Source organism: Rousettus aegyptiacus, unplaced genomic scaffold (genome assembly GCF_014176215.1).
Source record: "Rousettus aegyptiacus isolate mRouAeg1 unplaced genomic scaffold, mRouAeg1.p scaffold_m13_p_14, whole genome shotgun sequence".
In the NCBI taxonomy this organism is placed as follows: Eukaryota; Metazoa; Chordata; class Mammalia; order Chiroptera; family Pteropodidae; genus Rousettus; species Rousettus aegyptiacus.
The window spans coordinates 25,001,084-25,020,774 of NW_023416289.1; the positions used below are offsets into that span (position 1 = coordinate 25,001,084).

General features: G+C 35.3%; 1 protein-coding gene across 2 annotated transcripts in view; it reads left to right on the plus strand.

The window, feature by feature from the left end:
* Window positions 1–19,691, plus strand: part of CDH13 (cadherin 13) — a 1,315,977-nt gene that overhangs the window by 636 nt on the left and 1,295,650 nt on the right. For both annotated transcript variants that reach the window (XM_016165971.2, XM_016165972.2), the window contains exon 2: window positions 14,547–14,643. In XM_016165971.2, the coding sequence (XP_016021457.2) occupies window positions 14,623–14,643 (21 nt within the window). In that variant the 5' untranslated portion in view covers window positions 14,547–14,622. The remainder of the gene's footprint in view (window positions 1–14,546; window positions 14,644–19,691) is intronic.

The following is a 19,691-nucleotide window of genomic DNA, read 5'->3' on the forward strand; positions in this document are numbered from 1 at the left end:
TTTGAAAACCTCCAAAGTAGTAGCATTTCAGCTGATAGCGTGCACTATATGCCATATTCTTTTACTGGGTACCGTAAACGTATTAATTCTCATAAGAACTCTGGAGAAAGTGTTGTCATATAGTTAGGGAACCTGAGGCCCAGAGAGGTTAAGGGATTTTCCAGAGTTCACAGAGCTAGTAAGTGTTAGAGCTTGAGATCCAGAAAGGTTCATAAAAATGTAGCCCTGCTGGGCAGGTTTTCTCACTGGATTAAAACAGTGTTATAATTCAGTAAGTGGTTATTGGAACTCGTTAATTCATAACTCTGTAAAACATAGGGCTAATCTGTTTGGGAAAACACATGATTTTCTTTTCTTGGAGCTGATGTTCTGGTGAGTCGAAAAATGATGATGTGATAGAATGACTCTTTGAGTTACTTTAGTTAAGATGATCCAAGATGGTTCTTGACTGATGATTGTGCTAAGGCTTGAAAGTTGAGAAAACCCTGTTGTACAAACCAGGGCTCCCCTATCCCTACCGGGCTACATAGCGGGAGGTAAGCAGCGGGCCAGTGAGCAAAGCTTCATCAGTATTTGCAGCTGCTCCCCACAGCTAGCGTCACCACTTCGGCCCCACCTCAGATCACCAGGCATTAGATTCTCATAGAAGCACTGATCCCTGGTACCAAAAAGGTTGGGGACCACTGGTATCAACAATTGGAGGTAGGGTGTTCTGAAAAGAGGGAGTAACAACTGTAAAGGTCCTGAAATGAGAACAAGACAAAAGTTGTTGTAGAGTTTACCAAGTAGCAACAATAGAGGTAATCACATGTTTCGAGTTTTGTGTCCCTCCAAAATGCATCCGAATTTTGTCTCAGAATATGACTGTTTGGTAATAGGGCCTTTAAACAGGTGATAAGTTAAAATGAGGCCCTTTGGGTAAGTCCTAATTCAGTCTGACTGGTGTTCTTACAAGAAGAGGAAATTTGGACACACAGGAAGACACCAGGAATGCACATGCACAAGAGGAAAGGTCCTGTGAGGACACAGTGAGAAGGCAGTGGCTGGCCGTCTGAAATCCAAGAAGAGAGGACTCTGGAGAAATCAAACCTGCCTACAACTTGATCTTGAACTTCTAACCTCCAGAACTGTGAGAAAATAAAGTTTTGTTTTTTAAGCCCCCAGCCTGAACTATTATGTTGTGGAAGCCCTAGCAAACTAATATACCACATAATTAGCTACAGATTACAATTTTAGTAAGAGCTCTATAAGAAAAATGGGGCTTATGAGAGGGTATAGTAAAAACACCTAAACCATTCTGTCTTGGAAAAGGGAAGGACTCTTAAAGGCATGGCGTGTAAGTTGAAATCTGAAAGGGAAAGACCTTCCAATCATTCAGTTTTGTGCAACTGTCACACCCATGCATCCACAGAATACATCTTGTTAAGTGGAAACTCTACACATTTAAACAATAATTCCCCATTCTCTTCTCCAGCAAATACTATTCTACTTTTCTCTTTGAATTTGACTTCTGTTCAGGATCTTGAAGTTCTGTGGGATCAGACATGAAGAAATGACTTCCCTCTGCATCCAGGAAACAGCTGACTTTAAAGTAGATCTTGAAGGATGAGCACATGTCTTGTCAATGTAAGAGGAAAGTTCCTGACAGAAATAAAAGCATATGTACACTGACTAGGGATGCTAGAAGCTCCATACCTTCCCTATGGACCTCTGTTGTTAGTGTACATGCACACTGGATTCTGATTTGCTTTTCTGAAACGTCGACTTCATTATGTCACCTCTACCTCCTAAATGTACAGTAACATTATTTGAAGGATAAGAGTCAAATTCTCAAGCTGCTGCTCAAAATTCTATATTTTTGACAGTGAAAATACTTATTTTTAAAACGAATCTTCAAAATCTTCACACTCATCAAAATGTAATAAATGAGAAGTGATTTAAGAGTATGTGATAATGTAATTTTAACTTTGAATTAAACTCCCACACAGAGAAGAAAACTCTGATCTCTCCATGCTACTAAGTTGTAGAATAGGGGCTAGGTCTTACAATAATGTGTTAACCTGTTTTAGTTACACAGCCAAGGAAACATCAATTTGGAGAAGAGATATTTCTATAGGTCTTCACACAATTCTGAATCCTTTCATAATGGAATTTGTTGGAAGTGTGGAAACTTCCAATTCCTTCCAAATACTAGATCCATCAAGAAACTGTCCCCTGAGTCTCTTTACTCTTATAGCCAATTAAATGTCAAGCTATGCAGCCCAGTACAGTAGGCCTAGTCATATGTAGCTACCAAATGCTTAATATGGCTACTGTGACTGAAGAACTGAATATTTAATTAAAACTGGCAGTATAAAATATGTTCCTGTATTACATATTTTATTGTTTTGGAAGGACTATTTCATATTATCCTTTGAAAATTTAGCATTTGAGTTAAGATGGGCTGTTAAGTGTAATATACCACACTTCAAAGTCTTGGAGTGAAAAAAGTAGAATATCAATATTTTTTTTCATGTTGATTACATGTTATAATAATAGTTTGGATATATTGATTTAAATAAAACAGCATTAAAATTTATTTCATTGGTTTCTTTTTTTAATGCGGCTGCCAGAAAATTTAAAATTACGTGTATTGCTTGATTGCTCTCTTTCCCTCCCTTTCCCTTCTCTCTCCCTCCTTTCTTTTCTATCTCATAGCTTTTGTTATTTTGTTTGTTTGGTAAGTACCAGAAATTGAATTGGCTTATTAAGTAACATGGGGATTTATTAGAAGGATAGTTCATAGAAATAATGAAAAGGCCTGAGAACAAGGCTAAGTTAAAGGGACAGAAACCAGGGTAGCCTAGGGATCTAGGAAACAGGAATTTAGTGCCACTGTAAGAATGATGAGCACTGACTGATTTTTATGCTCTTAGGACACTCAAGTTTTCAAGGGGAGAGTCATTAAATCTTAGCTAAGAGAGGGCAATACCTGACTTAATAGTCCCTGCAGGAGTATACATAATAAGGGAGGGTAATTCTTTAAAGAGAAATTGAGTGCTATAACCCAAAGAAGAGGTAATCCTTATAACAGCCAAAACGGCAAAACCATGGACAAATAGTCTAAAGCAGGAAAAAAGAGCACTCTTGACACAGCCCTGAAGGACAAATAATTGGTAGGGTGTTAGTTGAGAAACTCATACCCAGCATCAAATCTACCCTTTCTTACAAAATGTGCTCCCTCTTCTTGCTCCCATTTCATTTTATCAAGTATTTATTGGCCGCCTGTTAATATGTAAATTGTGATTCTAGGACAAGTAGCTTAAAAATTGAGTGTAATACATCCCTCCCTTCTCAGATTCAGCTACTTATGAAATCCTAGCAATTGTTTATGGTGATCTTGTTAATTTAGAGCATTAGTACCAGAAGGGGCCTTAAGGTACATCTAGGTAAGTAGTTCCTAAATATCAGTGTTTATGATGATGGCCACGGGAAATTAAAACACATCAAAAACAAAAATAATTCCTGATTTCTGGATGATTCTGATGGTCAGCCAGAATTAGGAAACCACTGAACTAGATGAACCTCCTAATTATATATACCAAATAGCATCAACTCAGAATTCAGATTTGTGAACTTTTGATTTAGCTTTTTTTTTTTTTTTTTAAATTGTGCCCCACTCATCCTTTCTTTTCCTTTGCTATGGGCCTATCCTGAATTTAATGGCTAAAACTACTTTATGACTGTCTGACTACCACAGACTCTTATTTTTTCTGCCTCCTGCTTTTTCATTCTTTAACATAATTTTGAGCATCTCTTACGTTCCTGGCCCTTTTGGTAGGGGCTGGAGAAACTACCCCTCCCCTGAGGGTATGCCACAGATAAAGATACATGTCCTAAGTGTTGCCACAGAGATGAGTTATGACAGGAACCCTAATCTGGTTTTGAGAAGATTGGAGGGACCTCCTTAAGGAAGTGACATCTAAACTGAGGCCTCAGGATGAGCCAAGAGTATGCTAAACAAAAAGGGGAAAGGGTAGGAGGAATGAAGTAGTGTTTCAGAAAGGTGGAAAGGGGTTTGAATGATGCCTATTATGTAAGTGGCAAGTCTGGAGAGGCAAGCTTAGGGCCAGATCTTAAAGGCCTTGTGTTAAGTCAGTAAGATCTTAAAAACTGCTGTGGAGCTGTTGAACTGTTTTAAACAGGAGAATGACATTTTAAAGTTGCACAATTAGAATTGTGTTATTCTTAAGATCACTCTAACTGAAAGCAGAGTAGGAAAATGGAGGAAAGAAAAAACAAGGCAAGAAGAAAGTCAGACCCTGAAGTCATCTCAAAATTTTTTTTGGTTACTCTCCCAATTTTCTTTTAGATTAATTTCCTATTTTAACTAGTTAATCCTATCACCTATGAGAAAATCTAGGTTGACCATCAAAGCTTTCTACACCTGCCTTACATCTAGCCTTTTTGTCTCGCTTTTTAGCTCTGTCTTGTATTCCTCAATTTGGTCTCCTCTAGACAAACTGACCTACTCACTATGCCTCCAGACATTCCAGATTTACCCTCTATGTAACTATTCACGCTACTATCTATTTTTGGAATAATGCTTGGAATAATTCTTTTGCTTCTTTCAATTTTCAAATCCTTCCTATCTCAGAACCCAATTCAAATTTCATCTTACATCAACTGAAAATGAAGATTTCCATTTTTTCCCTTAATGCCTATAGGGCTATTTTATATTTTCAGTGTTTAATTATACACTACCTTTTATTGTTCATCTAGTACAATTGCAGAGGCAGCAGGGCAGTTCTGAGTTTTATGGTTACCTGAATCTTTAAAAGCTTCAAGCTGTTCTTAATATACTCAATAAACACTTAATGAATAAGTAAAAAACTGCTCTTTAAAATGGGTGAGGCAGCATCTTTTAAAGTTATACACATCCTTTAATAATTTATGAGCACCAGAATACCTAACCAATTCTATCTAGCTGAGTCGACATTTTTTTATAATTTTCATTTTACAAAAATAAGTGAAAGGCCAAGGCTATGGTAATGAAACAAGCTCTTCCTGTACTAATTCTATTCAAAATGTTTTCAGTTACAAGATCTGGTATCTTTGGACTTTCTGTAGAAGTTTCTAAAGAAGCCAGTTGCTATGGGGATTATGAAGAGAGAAAAAAATTTTAAATGGCCAATTTATGCAAATGAAGCCACCATGTCTAAACCTGGAAGACATTTGTGAGAGATGGATGAGGGTCTCAGAAAGAAAAAGAATGTGGAAATGAGTGTTAGGGAAATATGTGATTGTGGAAGTCAAGCTACAGCTAAGGTGGGTGTTTATTTTCCCCAAGGAGAAATTGTGTTTACTAATAATAGCAAAAGAAAGGTCTTAAATCAGAGGGCTGGAGAGACAAGACAGTTTTCTCTTTTATGTATGACAAATTCTCAGTTATAAAAAAGGAGAGGTAAGTTATAGAAATCAAAGCCAGTAGTTAAAAAGGAGGCTGCTGGAACTTTGAACTAAGCCAAACTAGTGGCTCTCGCTGTTGTGTATCCTACCTAAGAATAAGTCCCACCATTAAAAAAATTAAAAACTCATTATTTTTATTATAAGGACAGTTATGTGATTGTAGCTATTATTATTTGTATTAAGTTTTGCAGACACCAAAATGTATTTGACTTTTGGAGAAAAATGTCCTGTTACAGCTTTAAAATAGAAACAACCTGCTTTTCTAGATTACTACCTATTTGCTATATGCCTGAAAAATCAACGGCAGGTGGATTCAGCCCTTGCCAGATGGTGTAGGTCTATGGAGAGTGAATTCTTAATTCTGATACTGGTTCTGACTCCTTGTCTGGTGTTCTTGCCATAGTTGAAAATTCCTGGCCAAGAGGGCATGGAAAAGCCTGGGCAAGAGATTTTCGTGACAAAATGAACAATAAATGAAAGTTCTCTTTTTGAATCCCTGTAAAGTGTAAAAGGGTAAGAGAACTAGTAACAATGTTTTGTGATAAAGAAGAAAAGAATCTAATTAGATATTAGATTCCTTTGATTAAAAACATTTTTCAAATTATAATGTATTGCAAAAGTAATATATTTCATTGCAACAATACAAAAATATAGAAATGTACAAAGTAGAAAATGAAAGTCTCACCTACTTTAATTCCCCAACTTCCATTCCTCAGAGGCAACCTCTGCTAAATCATTTAGTTTTAGAAATTAGCACTAAAAGAATACTCTTTAAATAAACTTTATACCTGTCGAGTTGTCTTAAGAAAGATAACTGTTATTAATAGTAAAAAGGCATTGCAAAGTGTTATCTTTTCTTCCTCAAATATGCCTCAGGTGTTTGTTTTGTTTTTCTCTGTTCCATGAGAAAGTTTATGCATTACTTACTACCACCATTGGGTGGCAGTCTAAATTGTAACACCTTTAGTGAATTCATCCTTGGCACTGAGTTCTGTGAAATTTATCTTACAAATGACAAATTTGCATAGATGTTTTTAAATTATGTGTTGAATAATTTTTTCCTCTTTTTTTGTAACAAGGAGAGAGAGAGAGGAAAGGAGAGGAGAGACCACTGAGTTCTCTTACTCTGAAGATAAAATGAGATAATAATGCATTTGAAAACACCTTACCAAATGTACAAAGCTGTGCAGATATGAAGGATGGTTATTATTACAGCATGGATACAGGTTGCTTGTATAGCAACTATTATTGATATGGTTGCTTTTTAAGTAGAGTAGTCTGTGTGTCATTTAACAAACACAAACCCGGATCGGTAAAAATTATTGCACGTCTCTACTTTCTTTAAATCTACTTAAGCCGAAGTCTAAGATCTCATCATGCTTCTGGGCTGGCAGAAATTAAATCTAAATATTTATCAGTGCTCTCCTGTCCCAAACATTGCACAAAGGTTCAGGATCCTAAATGGTGCAAAGCATAGGTGAAGATCCTTCTGGTCATTAATCATGGACCTCACTGGATGATGTGGAGATGGCCATTGTCCAGCCAGCTTGGTCCTTTTAGATGCTGTTCCTTCATTGCTTCTAGTCCATACTTGGTGTTCAAGAATCTTTGAAAGGACTGGGGACCAAATGTCCAGACTCTTTGGATGCATCACACAGACCCTTATCTTGCCAGATTCTGTGTCTTGTTAGATCTTCTGAATCCTGATTTCTTTCCAATATTGAGAAAATGTTTCCTCTTTTCTTTTGCTGCGCTAGAAAGTATTCTGGTTCTCCAATTTGACTCCAGGTCATATAGACATACCTCTGTAGTGAATCTAGACTTTAACAAGAGTCTAGAAGAGCTGTAGAACCCAAGCAGCTTCCACTCTGTGCCCTATAAGATATTAAGGTCTTGGCTGCCTTCTTGGAACTATTGAGGTATATGTAGAGCAAAACACAAATTAAAGACTCAAAAATTACTCTCCTCCAATGGCATAACAAAGGCCTTTTCTTGGCTTTAGCAGGGCAGAGTTTTGAAGACTGCACTGCAGATTGTGTGTATCCTTCTATCTGGGAGGACAGAGCATACAACATTATCTTGATTTCTTGACTGTACATAGACTAAATAACTTTTCCTTTTTTTCATTAAATTGCATTAATTCCAATATAAGAGAAGAAGGAAAACATTTCTTTATTAACTCTAAAAAGCAACAATTATAAGTTTATAATTTATACTTGTTGATAAATGCCTCCCATAATATTAGTGAACATTGTTTCTCTGGACTGGTTATTTTATTTGAATTTTGCTAACATTTGAAGTATAGGGAAGCTGAGTTGTTTTTTGTTTGTGCTGCTTAGGGGATGGGTATTAGGAATGATTAGTTTTGTTGATTAAATTATCTAATTAGAAATTAATTGCCATAATTTAAACTTATAGCTGTTTGACATTTAGTAGTAAAATTTAAAGATAGAAAATGTTTTAAAATTTTATTATAGAAAATATTAAAAATATTCAAAAGTACAGAGAAGAGAGTAGTTTAAGTATCACCTGTATACTCAACAACAAGCTTAATTATCAACTCAAGGCCAATCTTGTTTTATGTCCCCTCAATTTTCTTCTCTCCATCCCTCTTGCAATTATTATGAAACCAATCCTAGGCATCATATAATTTATTTGTAAATATTCCAGTGGATATCTCTAAATGGTAAGGAGATAAAAAAAAAAAAACATAATCACAAGGCCTTTAGCACACTTAAAAGTTAAGCAATGATGAAAGAATACTTTATGTTCTCATTTTCATCATTTATCTTATTTGTCTCTTTATTTAAAATTTAATAGCATGAATCCACACAAACTAACATAATCTGAAAGATATTTGGAATATGTCACTATTGAAAGAGCAAGTAAGAATACTTTTTATAATATAGTTCAATTGTTATTTTAAAAATTACAAATAACTACATCTAATTTTTATTTAAACATGAAAAAGGATTAGAAACATATATGCCCCCAGAAGGAAAATACCTCAACATAGTAAAAGCCATATATGACAAACCCTCAGCTAATATCATACTTAATGGTGAAAAACTAAAAGTCTTCCCTCTAATATCAGGAACAAGACAGGATGGTTCACTATCACTACTTATTCAAAATAGTGTTAGAAGTCCTAGCTAAAGCAATCAGGCAAGGGAATGAAATAAAAGGCATTCAAATTGGGAGTGAGTAAGTCAAATTGTCACTTTTTGCAGATGATTTGATTCTCTATGTAGAAAAACCAAAAGACTGCTAAAAACCTATTAGGAACAATAAACAAATACAGTAAAGTTTCAGGATACAAAATTAGTGTACAAAAATCCATACCGTTTCTTTATACAAACAATGAATTTTTAGAAAAAAGTGAAAAAAACCATTTCTATTGCAATTGCAACAAAAAGAATAAAGTATGTAGGAATAAACTTAATGAAGCACATGAAGGACTATACACAGAAAAGTATAAGCCATTATTAAAAGAAATTGAAGACACAAAGAAATGGAAAGATATTCCATGTTCTTGGATTGGAAGAATCAAGAGTTTAAATGGCCTTAGGACCCAAAGCAATATACAGATTTAATGAAATCCATGTCAAAATCCCAAAAGCATTTTTTAAAGAAATAGAAGAAAAAAATATAGATTTGTATGGAATCACAAAAGACCCCAAATAACCAAAGCAATCTTGAGAAAATAAGGCCTGAGGTATCAATACCTAACTTAAAATTATACTACAGGAGGTATCACTACCTGACTTTAAATTATACTACAAAGTGACAATAATTAAAACGGCATGGTACTGGCAGAAAAACAGACTCACAGACCAATGGAACAGAATTGAGAGACCAGAAATAAACTCTCATATATAGATATGGGCAAATAATTTTTGACAAAGGAGCCAAAACATACAATGGAGAAAAGTAAGTCACTTTAATAAATAATGCTGGGGAAATTGGAAAGCCACATGCAAAAGAAAGAAATTAGACTGCTATCTGTTACCATACACCAAAATTAACACAAAATGGATCAAAGATCTACATATAAGACCTGAAACAATAAATTGCATAGAAGAAAGCATTGATGCCAAACTCATGGACCTTGGATTTAGAGAGGATTTTATGAATTTGACCTCAAAGTCAAGGGAAGTAAAAGCAAAAATAAATGAATGGGACTATATCAAATTAAAAAAGCTTTTGCACAGCAAAGAAACCATCAAGACAAAGAGGCAACCAACTGAATGGGAGAAGATATTTACAAACAATGCCTCCGATAAGGGGTTAATATCCACAATATACAAAGAACCCATACAACTCAACAATAAAAAACAAAAAAACAAACCCAGAAACCAGCCATAGAATTAAAAAATGGGCAGAAGACCTGAATGGACATTTCGCCCAAGAAGTTATATGAATGGCCAAGAAACATATGAAAAGATGCTCAACTGCACTAGCTGTTAGAGAAGTGCAAATCAAAACTGCAATGAGATACCACTTCACACCTCTTAGAATGGCTATCATCAACAGACAAGTCATAACAAGTGATGGAGAGGTTATAGGGAAAAAGGAACCCTCACCTACTGCTGGTGGGAATGTCAATTGGTACAGCTGCTATGGAAAACAGTATGAAGGTTCCTCAAAAAACTAAGAATGGAATCACCATATGATCTAGCAATCTCTCTTTTGGGAATTTACCTAAAAAACTTGAAAATGTTTATCGACAAAGGTATATGTATCCTGATGTTCATTGCAGCATTATTCACAGTGGCCAAAACATGGAAACAACTGAAGTGTCCTTTGATAGATGATTGGATAAAGAAGCTGTGGTACATATATACAATGGAATATTACTCAGCCATAAGAAAAGATGAAATACTGTCATTTATGACAATGTGAATAGATCTTGAGATTATCATACTAAGTGAAACAAGTCAGATATAAAAAGTTGGGAATGATATGATTTCACTCATGTAGGATATAAAATAGAAAGTAACAAATGAACAAAACAAACAAACAGACTCATGGACATGGACAGCAGTTTGGTGGTTATGAGAAGGAAGGGAAGAGACAGGGAGGTAGATAAGGGTAAAGGTGACAAATATATGGTGATGGAAGGAAATTTTAACTTTGGGTGGCGAACACACAATGCAATATACATATGATGTATTGTTGAATTGTACGCTTAAAACCTATATATTTTATTAACCAATGTCACCCCAATAAATTTAATAAAATTAAAGAAACATATACCCCAAACCGAGAACGGTTGTTACTTTTAAAATAAGAATAATCATAGTTGGTATTAGAGATGGGGAAAGGATTCTCACTCTTGACCTATAACTCAATATTTTTTATTTTAAAATATTTGTATATTACCTTTGGAATTAAATTTTCTAAAAAGAGTTCATGAAAGAAAGAACTTAAATAAAATGTCAGTGTGTGAAAAGAGAGACATTCTCAGGTCAGGATGTCCTGTGTAAATATTGTTCCTCAATTGGATAAAATTATTCCTGTGTTAATAAAAGTAGCAGCTAGTATAGAGTACTATGTGCCAGGCATTTTGACAGGTACCCTCAATCTGATTATTTATTCCTCACTGTAACCCTTTGAAGTGGGTACTCCCATTTCACAGATGAATAATCATGATCTAAAGCAGTTGAATAATTTGCCAGAGGTTTGGAAGAGGCTTGAGGTGCTGGGGCTCCCCTGCCCAGAATTTAATCACTTCATGGATGATTTTGCTTTCTTAGTTCTGAAGGTGTCACTGTTAAGAATGCATTTTGTTATTTCAGTTCATTTTTGTTTGACTCTGCTGTTGCTTTATTTCCATATTAGCTTTAACTACTTTATTTTACTATGAACTCAGTGGTTGAGGCAAGGCAGAATAATAATTTCTCTCATTTCCCCTCAGTGTGTAGAATCTGACTGGCCATAAGAACTAAAGGGAGAAACAATTCTCAAAGAACTTCATGCTTTTCTGATTTAAATATAGGCAGATGGTTCTTGTCATTAGTGGCTTTCTGTGCAGTTCTCCAGCTGTCTAACCTTTCTTTCTTGGTGCAAAATGTCATAAAGCTCCTCTTAATTTATCTATTCCATAAAGAGATAACAAGTGTATGGGAATAGAGGTGCTCAGCACTTTTATTTAGAATGCATTCGAAATCATAGATGTAAACAAGCTGTAACTAACTTTAAAAAAAAAGTTGTTATGGATTAGTCCTTGCATGCTGTAAAAAATTTATTTTTTACAACTTGACTTTAGCTCCACAATGCTTTGAACTTTTTTTTTTGGTCATTTTTTATTCAGGAATAAAAAATTAAATTTATTATTTAACATAAGAATGCAATAGGAAAGCAAATTAGTCTATAAAACATCATACATAAACACATGACTGTAATATGATACATAAATTATTTTTCACTCAAAATATTATTATATCCCTTACCTATTGGAAATAATTGAGATATTACTGTGCACCCAAAAGAGAACTATCTCTAACCCAAAGAAAATTGATGCTCATAAAAATTCGTTGAAATTATGCAAGTGATTATTTAAGAAGATGAGTAGTTAGAAGTTTTCTATCCTTTGTACTACTTTGCTTTGGCCTTCTCATCAGGGGTCCTAGGAACTCCACAGATTGGGCTGAGAAAATACCCCCGATGAGACAGAGTCTTCCGGAACCTGGACCACTTGATGTCCCTCTCCACACACAGTGAAAAATTATAGCAAGTACAAACTACTTCACAGACCCTAGGAAGATACTGTCTAATCACCCATGTATTATTAAAATAAGATTTGAAACTTTAATCATTTAGATATAAATTTTTACCCTTCAGACAAGCTAAATGGGTAGGTCACTCTTATGGGTAGTTCATAGTGTTTAGAGAAATAAATTTAATATTAATTCTTCCGCAATGTATAGGTCTACTCTATGTCTCTGTGTCTGGATGCCTCGAAGGAGATATTTGGAAGAATCTTATAAATACTCATCTTTGATGGGATGGTTTAAAATAATTCAATTCTAACTCTTTTAGGAGGCTCAGACAAAGGAGAGACTTTGCTCTGAAGGGGGAGGAATTTTCCACTGTCTATTGTTAGGAAATGTAGCATTCCTTGGAAAATCTTTTGTCAATTGAGAAGCATAGTATAGGAAACCCTGCTCTGTAGCCTGGCCTCTAGGTAGGCCTCATGCCAGAGTCTAGGGCAATTCATGAATTGAGGTTTGATAAACTGCAACCTTATTCCTCCAAGGAGATGTGTTTTTCTCGTCTTGTATATAACATGGTTGGCTTTTTAGTTATTTCTTCCTCTGGATCATCTTGCAATTGTTATTATTAGAAAGTAAGCATCCAGACACAGGTGTTTCTTTGTGTGATAAATGCAACCTTAATATAAAGCATTTGGCAGAGAAGGATGTCTGTATGGTCATTTTAAGTATAAGAACTAGATATTTCCTTAAAGATCTCTATACTCAACTCTTTGTTTAACTTGTTAGGAAACTGTGGCTCCAACACGATTAACCAACTAGTGGCGATTCCAGGACTAGAGAGGTCTTCTTGTACCATGGTTAAGTGCTTTGGCTTTGAAGTCCCACTATGGTCTGGGTTTGAATCTTGCTTCTTCTTATCAGCTGTGTGACCTTGTACAAGTTATATCACCTCTCTGTTTCAATTTCCACATCTGAAAATGTGATAATCATGGTACATGGTTTACAGGGATACTTAGCACAGTGCCTGGTACATAGTGCTGAATAAGTGCTATTAGAATTAGAATGCATGTCTCCTACTTCTGAGTTGATTGCTTTATAGTTATACCACGGTCTCTCCTGATATCCCTTAAATATAGTAAAATGTTTTAATAATGTTATTTCTCATTAGGGTTGATTAAATATTTCAGAAAAGAACACATATTTAACAAGTATTATCTTAATAATTTTTCCATGTGAGAGATGGCCTATAATAAATGCAGAATTTGGAATGAAATGAAAGATGAAATGATGTATGTCTGAATATATTCAGGTAGTACATTATATAATAAATTACTTTTTAATACAGCCACTATTACCAATTTGCATAAACAATTGATCACTTTAGTGGCTGATTAAATAAATTAAGCCCAACTAACCAATATAAACTTATTACAAATGCACATCTGGAATGTGAAACTGTTACTGGAACTCTTTGGAACTGAAATTTCCAGTAAAGGGAATCCTTGATTTTTCAATAAAAGAGGAAATATCTATTACGGGTCCATGTAGATGCTATGGGTTTAGCAATGATTTGTTCTTCAATTATAATCACTTGCTGCCTTTTAAAGAGAGATTTATGCCTTTGAAGCTCTCTATGAAGACATATTGCTATAGCAACAATGGCTAATCTTAGATATATGATACCTTTCACCAGTTAAACTGTTAGTGTCAGCTCTATATATTGAGCCATGTATAGTGAGTTAACCTCTATTTCTATTCTTATTAGTTATATGTGGCAGCCATGCTAGGCTTCCTACTGTACTTTCATTCTCACTAGCCTTTTTTTCTTGCTAGTAGGATCCTAATTTTCCCTCAAATATTGGGTGACCATGTGCTTTAGGAGAAGTTGGGGTCCCCCTCAGACTTGAGTGGGACAAATCTCGAATAGTCTAAACCAGACACCCTTCCAGTGATTGATTTAGAGATGGGCATGTGACACAGTTTTGGCCAATGAGAACTGAGGGACAGTCTTTGGGACAGTGGGTGCTTCTGGGTAAAATTTACATGTAGGAAGAAACACTTCTGTCTTGATTGCTTTATATAGTACCTGGAATTTGCAGAAGGCATCTTAGGGCTTTGAGGAGGACCAGCCTCAGGGAAGGGCCCAACATGTTTATGTTGGTAGACCGATAAAAGGACCTGAGTCTTTCCTGATGTTAGTGAATTACCAAGTGAACTCACTCTGGAGCTACTCTACCTCTGGATTTCTTGTTTTGTGATATAATAAAAGTCATCATCTAAGCCAATTTTACCTGATCTTTTCCTATTTTTAACAGAAACATGTTAACCGAAACAATGTAAAACCATGTAATTAGAATTCTGTTTCTTTGTATTCTTTGCCAGAATGAGCTGAAATCTGAGAATTGCTCAGTAGGACCAGGCATAGCATGGGCCTCTTCTCTCATGGTTTCACTCGCCAATGACCACTATCTTGATAATTGTAAGTATTTAAACTTATATTAACCAGTGATATTTCTTTAAACCTTGAGTTAGTATTTTAGGTATAATCATATAAATATTGAATTATAAAATCATTAATCTCATAGGTTTTCATTTTTGTTGTGGTTCCTTTTTCCTCTTGTAAACTCTCTAGGGCACAGTGCACTTAAGGAGGCCAACCTGAATGGGGAATTACCTCAGTCAGTGCAAAGAATACTGTAGACCATTACCACAACAATTGCCTTTTGAGCTGACATACTGTTTTCTTAACAAAAATTCTAAATTTAGATATCTTAAAATTACTTTCCTCTTTTTTTTTTAAGTCATGAGCACAGAATAATGCAATAGCAGCTGTAGATTCAGAAGACTGAACATGTAATTAGAATTATTGTTGTAATAAATGAAACAAAAAATTAATTTGACATATATTTCAGATATATATAATTTTTCTGCTGGATGATTACTAGATATACTAATTGAGTTAATTGAGTCATGTAAATCACCAGGGTTACAGTTTATAGAAGGCTTATAAAGCAAATACAATTGGATAATGATTAAGTCTGTAGGGATATCATACCACCTTTAGAAAATATTCCTCAATTAATTTTACTCCTGAATAAGTTGTTCTACTTTGGCTACCATCCCTTTACAAACCCTTACTGCGTTACTGACAGAATAGTATCCCCTTTAGCTATGTAATTCTTCTTTGAATGTTAAGGTTTCATCAAAAAATTTGTCATTGGACCCAGTAGGGATCAAATGATGAATGTAGAGAATGGGGGTCTCAATTAATGGTGGCACTGTCCAGCCAGATATTTCTATTGGTCATCTAGTCAAAGCGAACTGTGAGTGATCTGAACAGGGGCTATTCACAGAGAACCTTAGAAAGGTCTCCAGTGTGAGTCCTGAGCCCTTGTTCATTGCTGTGTAGTGATTTATTTTTGTCTTGGTAATAGACTAATAGACTGTGATCATTGTATCAAAGAACAAAACCTCTATTCTCTTTTCTAGTAGTAGACAGGCTACTATATATCTGCATTGGGGAGGAAAATAAGCAATATCTGTATAAAACTTAAGAAATATTCATTTAAAGCCTGTTAATTTAGAACACCTGCCTGCTGCACTTTTCAGTAGGTGTGTCCGTAGAAAGAGATTGGGAAGAAACTTGTTCTTTAATGTTCCATGTAAGGCAAAACAAAGGTGGGACTGGATGTTACTAGGAGTTTTCAGTTTCTGCCCATAGACAAATAATACCTTTTTCAGGACTCTGTCTGCTTGGTGGGAAAATTTCCTCCAACTCAGAAGGTCACCTGTAGGGGTAAAACTCTTTTCCACTCTCTCTCTGCTTTACTTCCTAACTGAGCAATACCAGCTTTGGGCGATAAAAAATTCTCACCTTTAGGCATAATGCTGGAAGCAACGTGAATAATATTGAGATATTGTTTGACATTGGATAGGAAATAAAAAGTGCGTGAGGTCCTTTTATGAGTCTTTATCTTCTGGTGTCTTGAGATTTCCTCCCCATCATGTATAAAGAATTAAAGTATAGATTATGCTAGAGAGGCGTCTCTAATTTTTGAGAATCCTATGACAGGCCCTAAAAATGGCATCCATGAGGCCCATGGCCTTCAATTAATGTTAGGTCACTAGCTCCTTTGGGGAATAAGAATATGAATATTTGTGGATGCCAAGAGGTTTATGTAGCTACAGCAGGGAGGCTGGACTCTATAAGCTTGACTCCTTTTATGCATTTACACAAAGTGAAATAATAAAGTCTTGTGTATTAAGGAGTGCCAAAAAAATCGTGGAGTGTGTGTGTGTGTGTATGTGAAAGATCCAGGACAGAGCTCTGATCGCTTGGTCAGCCCCTCTATTCTCCAGAAGAAACTCCTTCAAGTGCTAAAAGCTTTCAAGTTCTGTGTTTCATTTTAATAAGGGACATGGAATTCCAATGTAGTGACACTTCCAGCCCTGTCTAATTATATAATAGAACACATTCATTTTCACATTTCAGAGTATTCTTAAATGTTTTTCAAGTGTTTTTGTCCTGTTTCTACCACATATTATAAGCCCTTTGCATGAACAGATCTGTATTCTTTTGTATTGCACATGGCGCACACTGCAAACTACAGGGATTCAGCAAATCCTGATAACTTGCCAGTTTTAACTAGTAGATAAGGTAGTTCTTTAAAGGTTACAAAAAAACTTTGGCAACTAACAGCAGGAGCAGTCTTGTGTTCTTAAGGAATACATCTAGGGAAGAATTGTAAACATTTCTTTGTAGCATTCCTATGATTTCCACTTCTTAAAGAAAGTAATAGACATAATTTAAGCACTTTAGCTACTATCATAATCTAATTTATTAAGCATATAATTGTTCAGTATACACTTTTAAAAATACATCATGTTGGCCATATTTTGCTTCCTGTTTTGTTTTTCAGCACTTTTCATTGTTAATTCAAAGGCCAGTTTTCCTGTCCCGTCAAGTTAGATGTAAAGTACAGGAGGGAGGCTGGGTTTTTGGAGTGTGAAGACTTCTTTTTCACCTTGGCTCCTTTCATCCTTTTTTTTGCCATCTAGCTCTGGATTGCACATACCTGACTTACAATTACCCTTTAATGGCAACCATGAGGTTCTTAGCCTCGGACATAATGCAGGGACCCAAAGCTGCAGCTGAAGGAAAAAACAAACAAACCAAAATAGATAGATTTGCTTTGGTTAATTAAGATCAGAGATGGAAATACTATTTTTCCTCCCCTGTGGACATGCTGGGATTTTAGAACTGATGCTATTAATCAATCTAACCCAAAACAGAAATAGTTGCAAATATGTAATATAGAATATCAGTGGAATAGAAAATAAACCTTTAACTAAGTCTGATTTTTTTGAGGTTGGAAAATGTAGCCAGCCTGTTTTCAATGTAATTGAAAATGTTTAGAAGTTTCCTGAAGAGTTGATTAATATATCAAAATCAAAAAAGGCAATTTTGAGTCTACTTTTGTTTGCTTACTATGTAATACAGGATTCTTGGCTTTGAAAGTCTGCCATGCAGGGTGAAAAATGACTGTCGGTGTGAAACAAAGTAGTCTATTGAAAAGAAAATTGTGTCTAATAGGGAACAGCCCAATGAATGATATCTGGAATTACAATATCTTAATCAGTCTGATTGTTTCCTATAGGCAAAGGAGAGAGTTCAGTTTTGGCCATGGGTGATGGTGGGAGTCTTTTGACCCACCCACGTCTTGGTGCAAGAACCACAAGGTGGGAACTTGGTGGGGGAAGCATTCTGGTCCAGGCTGGAAGAACCAGGATAGCGTGAGACCTTGATTAGTTGCATAGACTGGAGCATCCCCACAAGAGTAGAAGTGATATCATGAAAGAAAGTTTGGCATAGCTCCTGTAGGAGGGCCTGGAATTTTACTATGCTCCAAGAAGCTTTTCTAAGGTCGTCTTGATTTTCTAAATCCAAATGAATTGAAGTATTTATATTTTGGTACTCAGATTTTGGAGGAAGAGACCACAGTTCAAGAAAACTTGCTGTGCTAGAAAAAAATGAGTAAAATTTAACTAAGAGTTTTTGCCTATTTATTGAAAACATATGATTACTCAAAGAGAAAAATGTCTACTCTAGAGTGATTTTACATCTCCTCTTTCTAGGAAAGTCCTAATTTCAAATATTTTTCCCATTATGTCGGTCCTTGACATCTCTTCAGAAACGCAGTATTTTGGTGTTGATAGCACTCTATCTGCTAGACTGTCTTTCAAACGGTCTTATAAGACAACAGTACTTGGCTTAGCATTTAGAAAATAAGGTCACTGTATGTAGAAGGAAGTTGAACTGAAAAACAACAACAACAAATCAACCTAATTTTCCAAACCTTCAGGTGGATACTAAAGTGTCTGTGCCAGATTCTCATGCAATCCCTGATTGAATATCTCCCCCGATAGCTCAGAAGCCATCTAATCATTATTAAGCTTTGTATCTTTAGCTGAACGTGTTTCCTGGAGCCTCACTCATCAGGAGCAACAGAAAATGTCCTCTTATTTTGTTGTGATGGTCCTTTAGATATGCAGATAGTTATTTTACCTTCCCTGAGTCTCTTTTCTCCCAGGCCAACAACCTTCACCAAGCCCTTTAATCATTTTATTCATAACAAGATTTTCACCATTCTGGGGACTTTAACACTCTACTTTGGCTGTGGTTTTCCTGGTCTAGCTTTTGCAGAACTGAACTGGATCCCCACTCTTTTTGTAAAAGTCTCCGATAGTGCAGTTAACATTGTTTTAGTTCATTTAACAGCCATGTCTTAATGTTGGTTCCTGCTGAGGTTGTGGTCAATTGACGTCTCTTGGTCTGTTTAAATAAAAGACTATTTTCCTCTTCCTTCTACCCTGCATGTACCTGTGCATTCAAGTCTTAAAATTTGCATGTAATACTTTACTTTTATACCTAATATATGTTTTTTGAATTCTGCCCTGCCATTTGAATTGGTCAAACTTTTGTAAAATCTTGATTTTTCATCTAATGTACTGGTTTTTCTGTCAGCTACAAATTTAAGTAGATTTTCCATGTTTTTATTAGTGTTAAAACAATATTGTATATATAAAAAAAAGCATATACTTTGCAGCGAGACAGATCTTGGTTTTTAATTCCAGCTTCGTGCACCCACTCTCTGATGTTGGTATGTTGTTTAAACTTCCCAAGTCCCATTTGCTCATAATGAAAATGAAGATGATAAAAATTCTACCTTTTAGATTTGTCGTGAGCATTTATAATAATATAAGTACCTATTGCATAGTAGAGGATAGTGATGCTAATATTATTATTATTATTATTATTATTATTATTAAATGTTTTATTGACATGGACTCAGAATAAATTCCTTACTTTTTTCTCCTTTTCTGGGTCAGAGTTAATAATAGGGACAAGGACAGCCATGTAGCTTCTAGAGACCATTCTCCAAACTGATATACATTAATTAGACAAATATTATTGACCAATAAATATTTATTGAGCAAAACTATGTTTCAGTACTATTCTAGTGATTA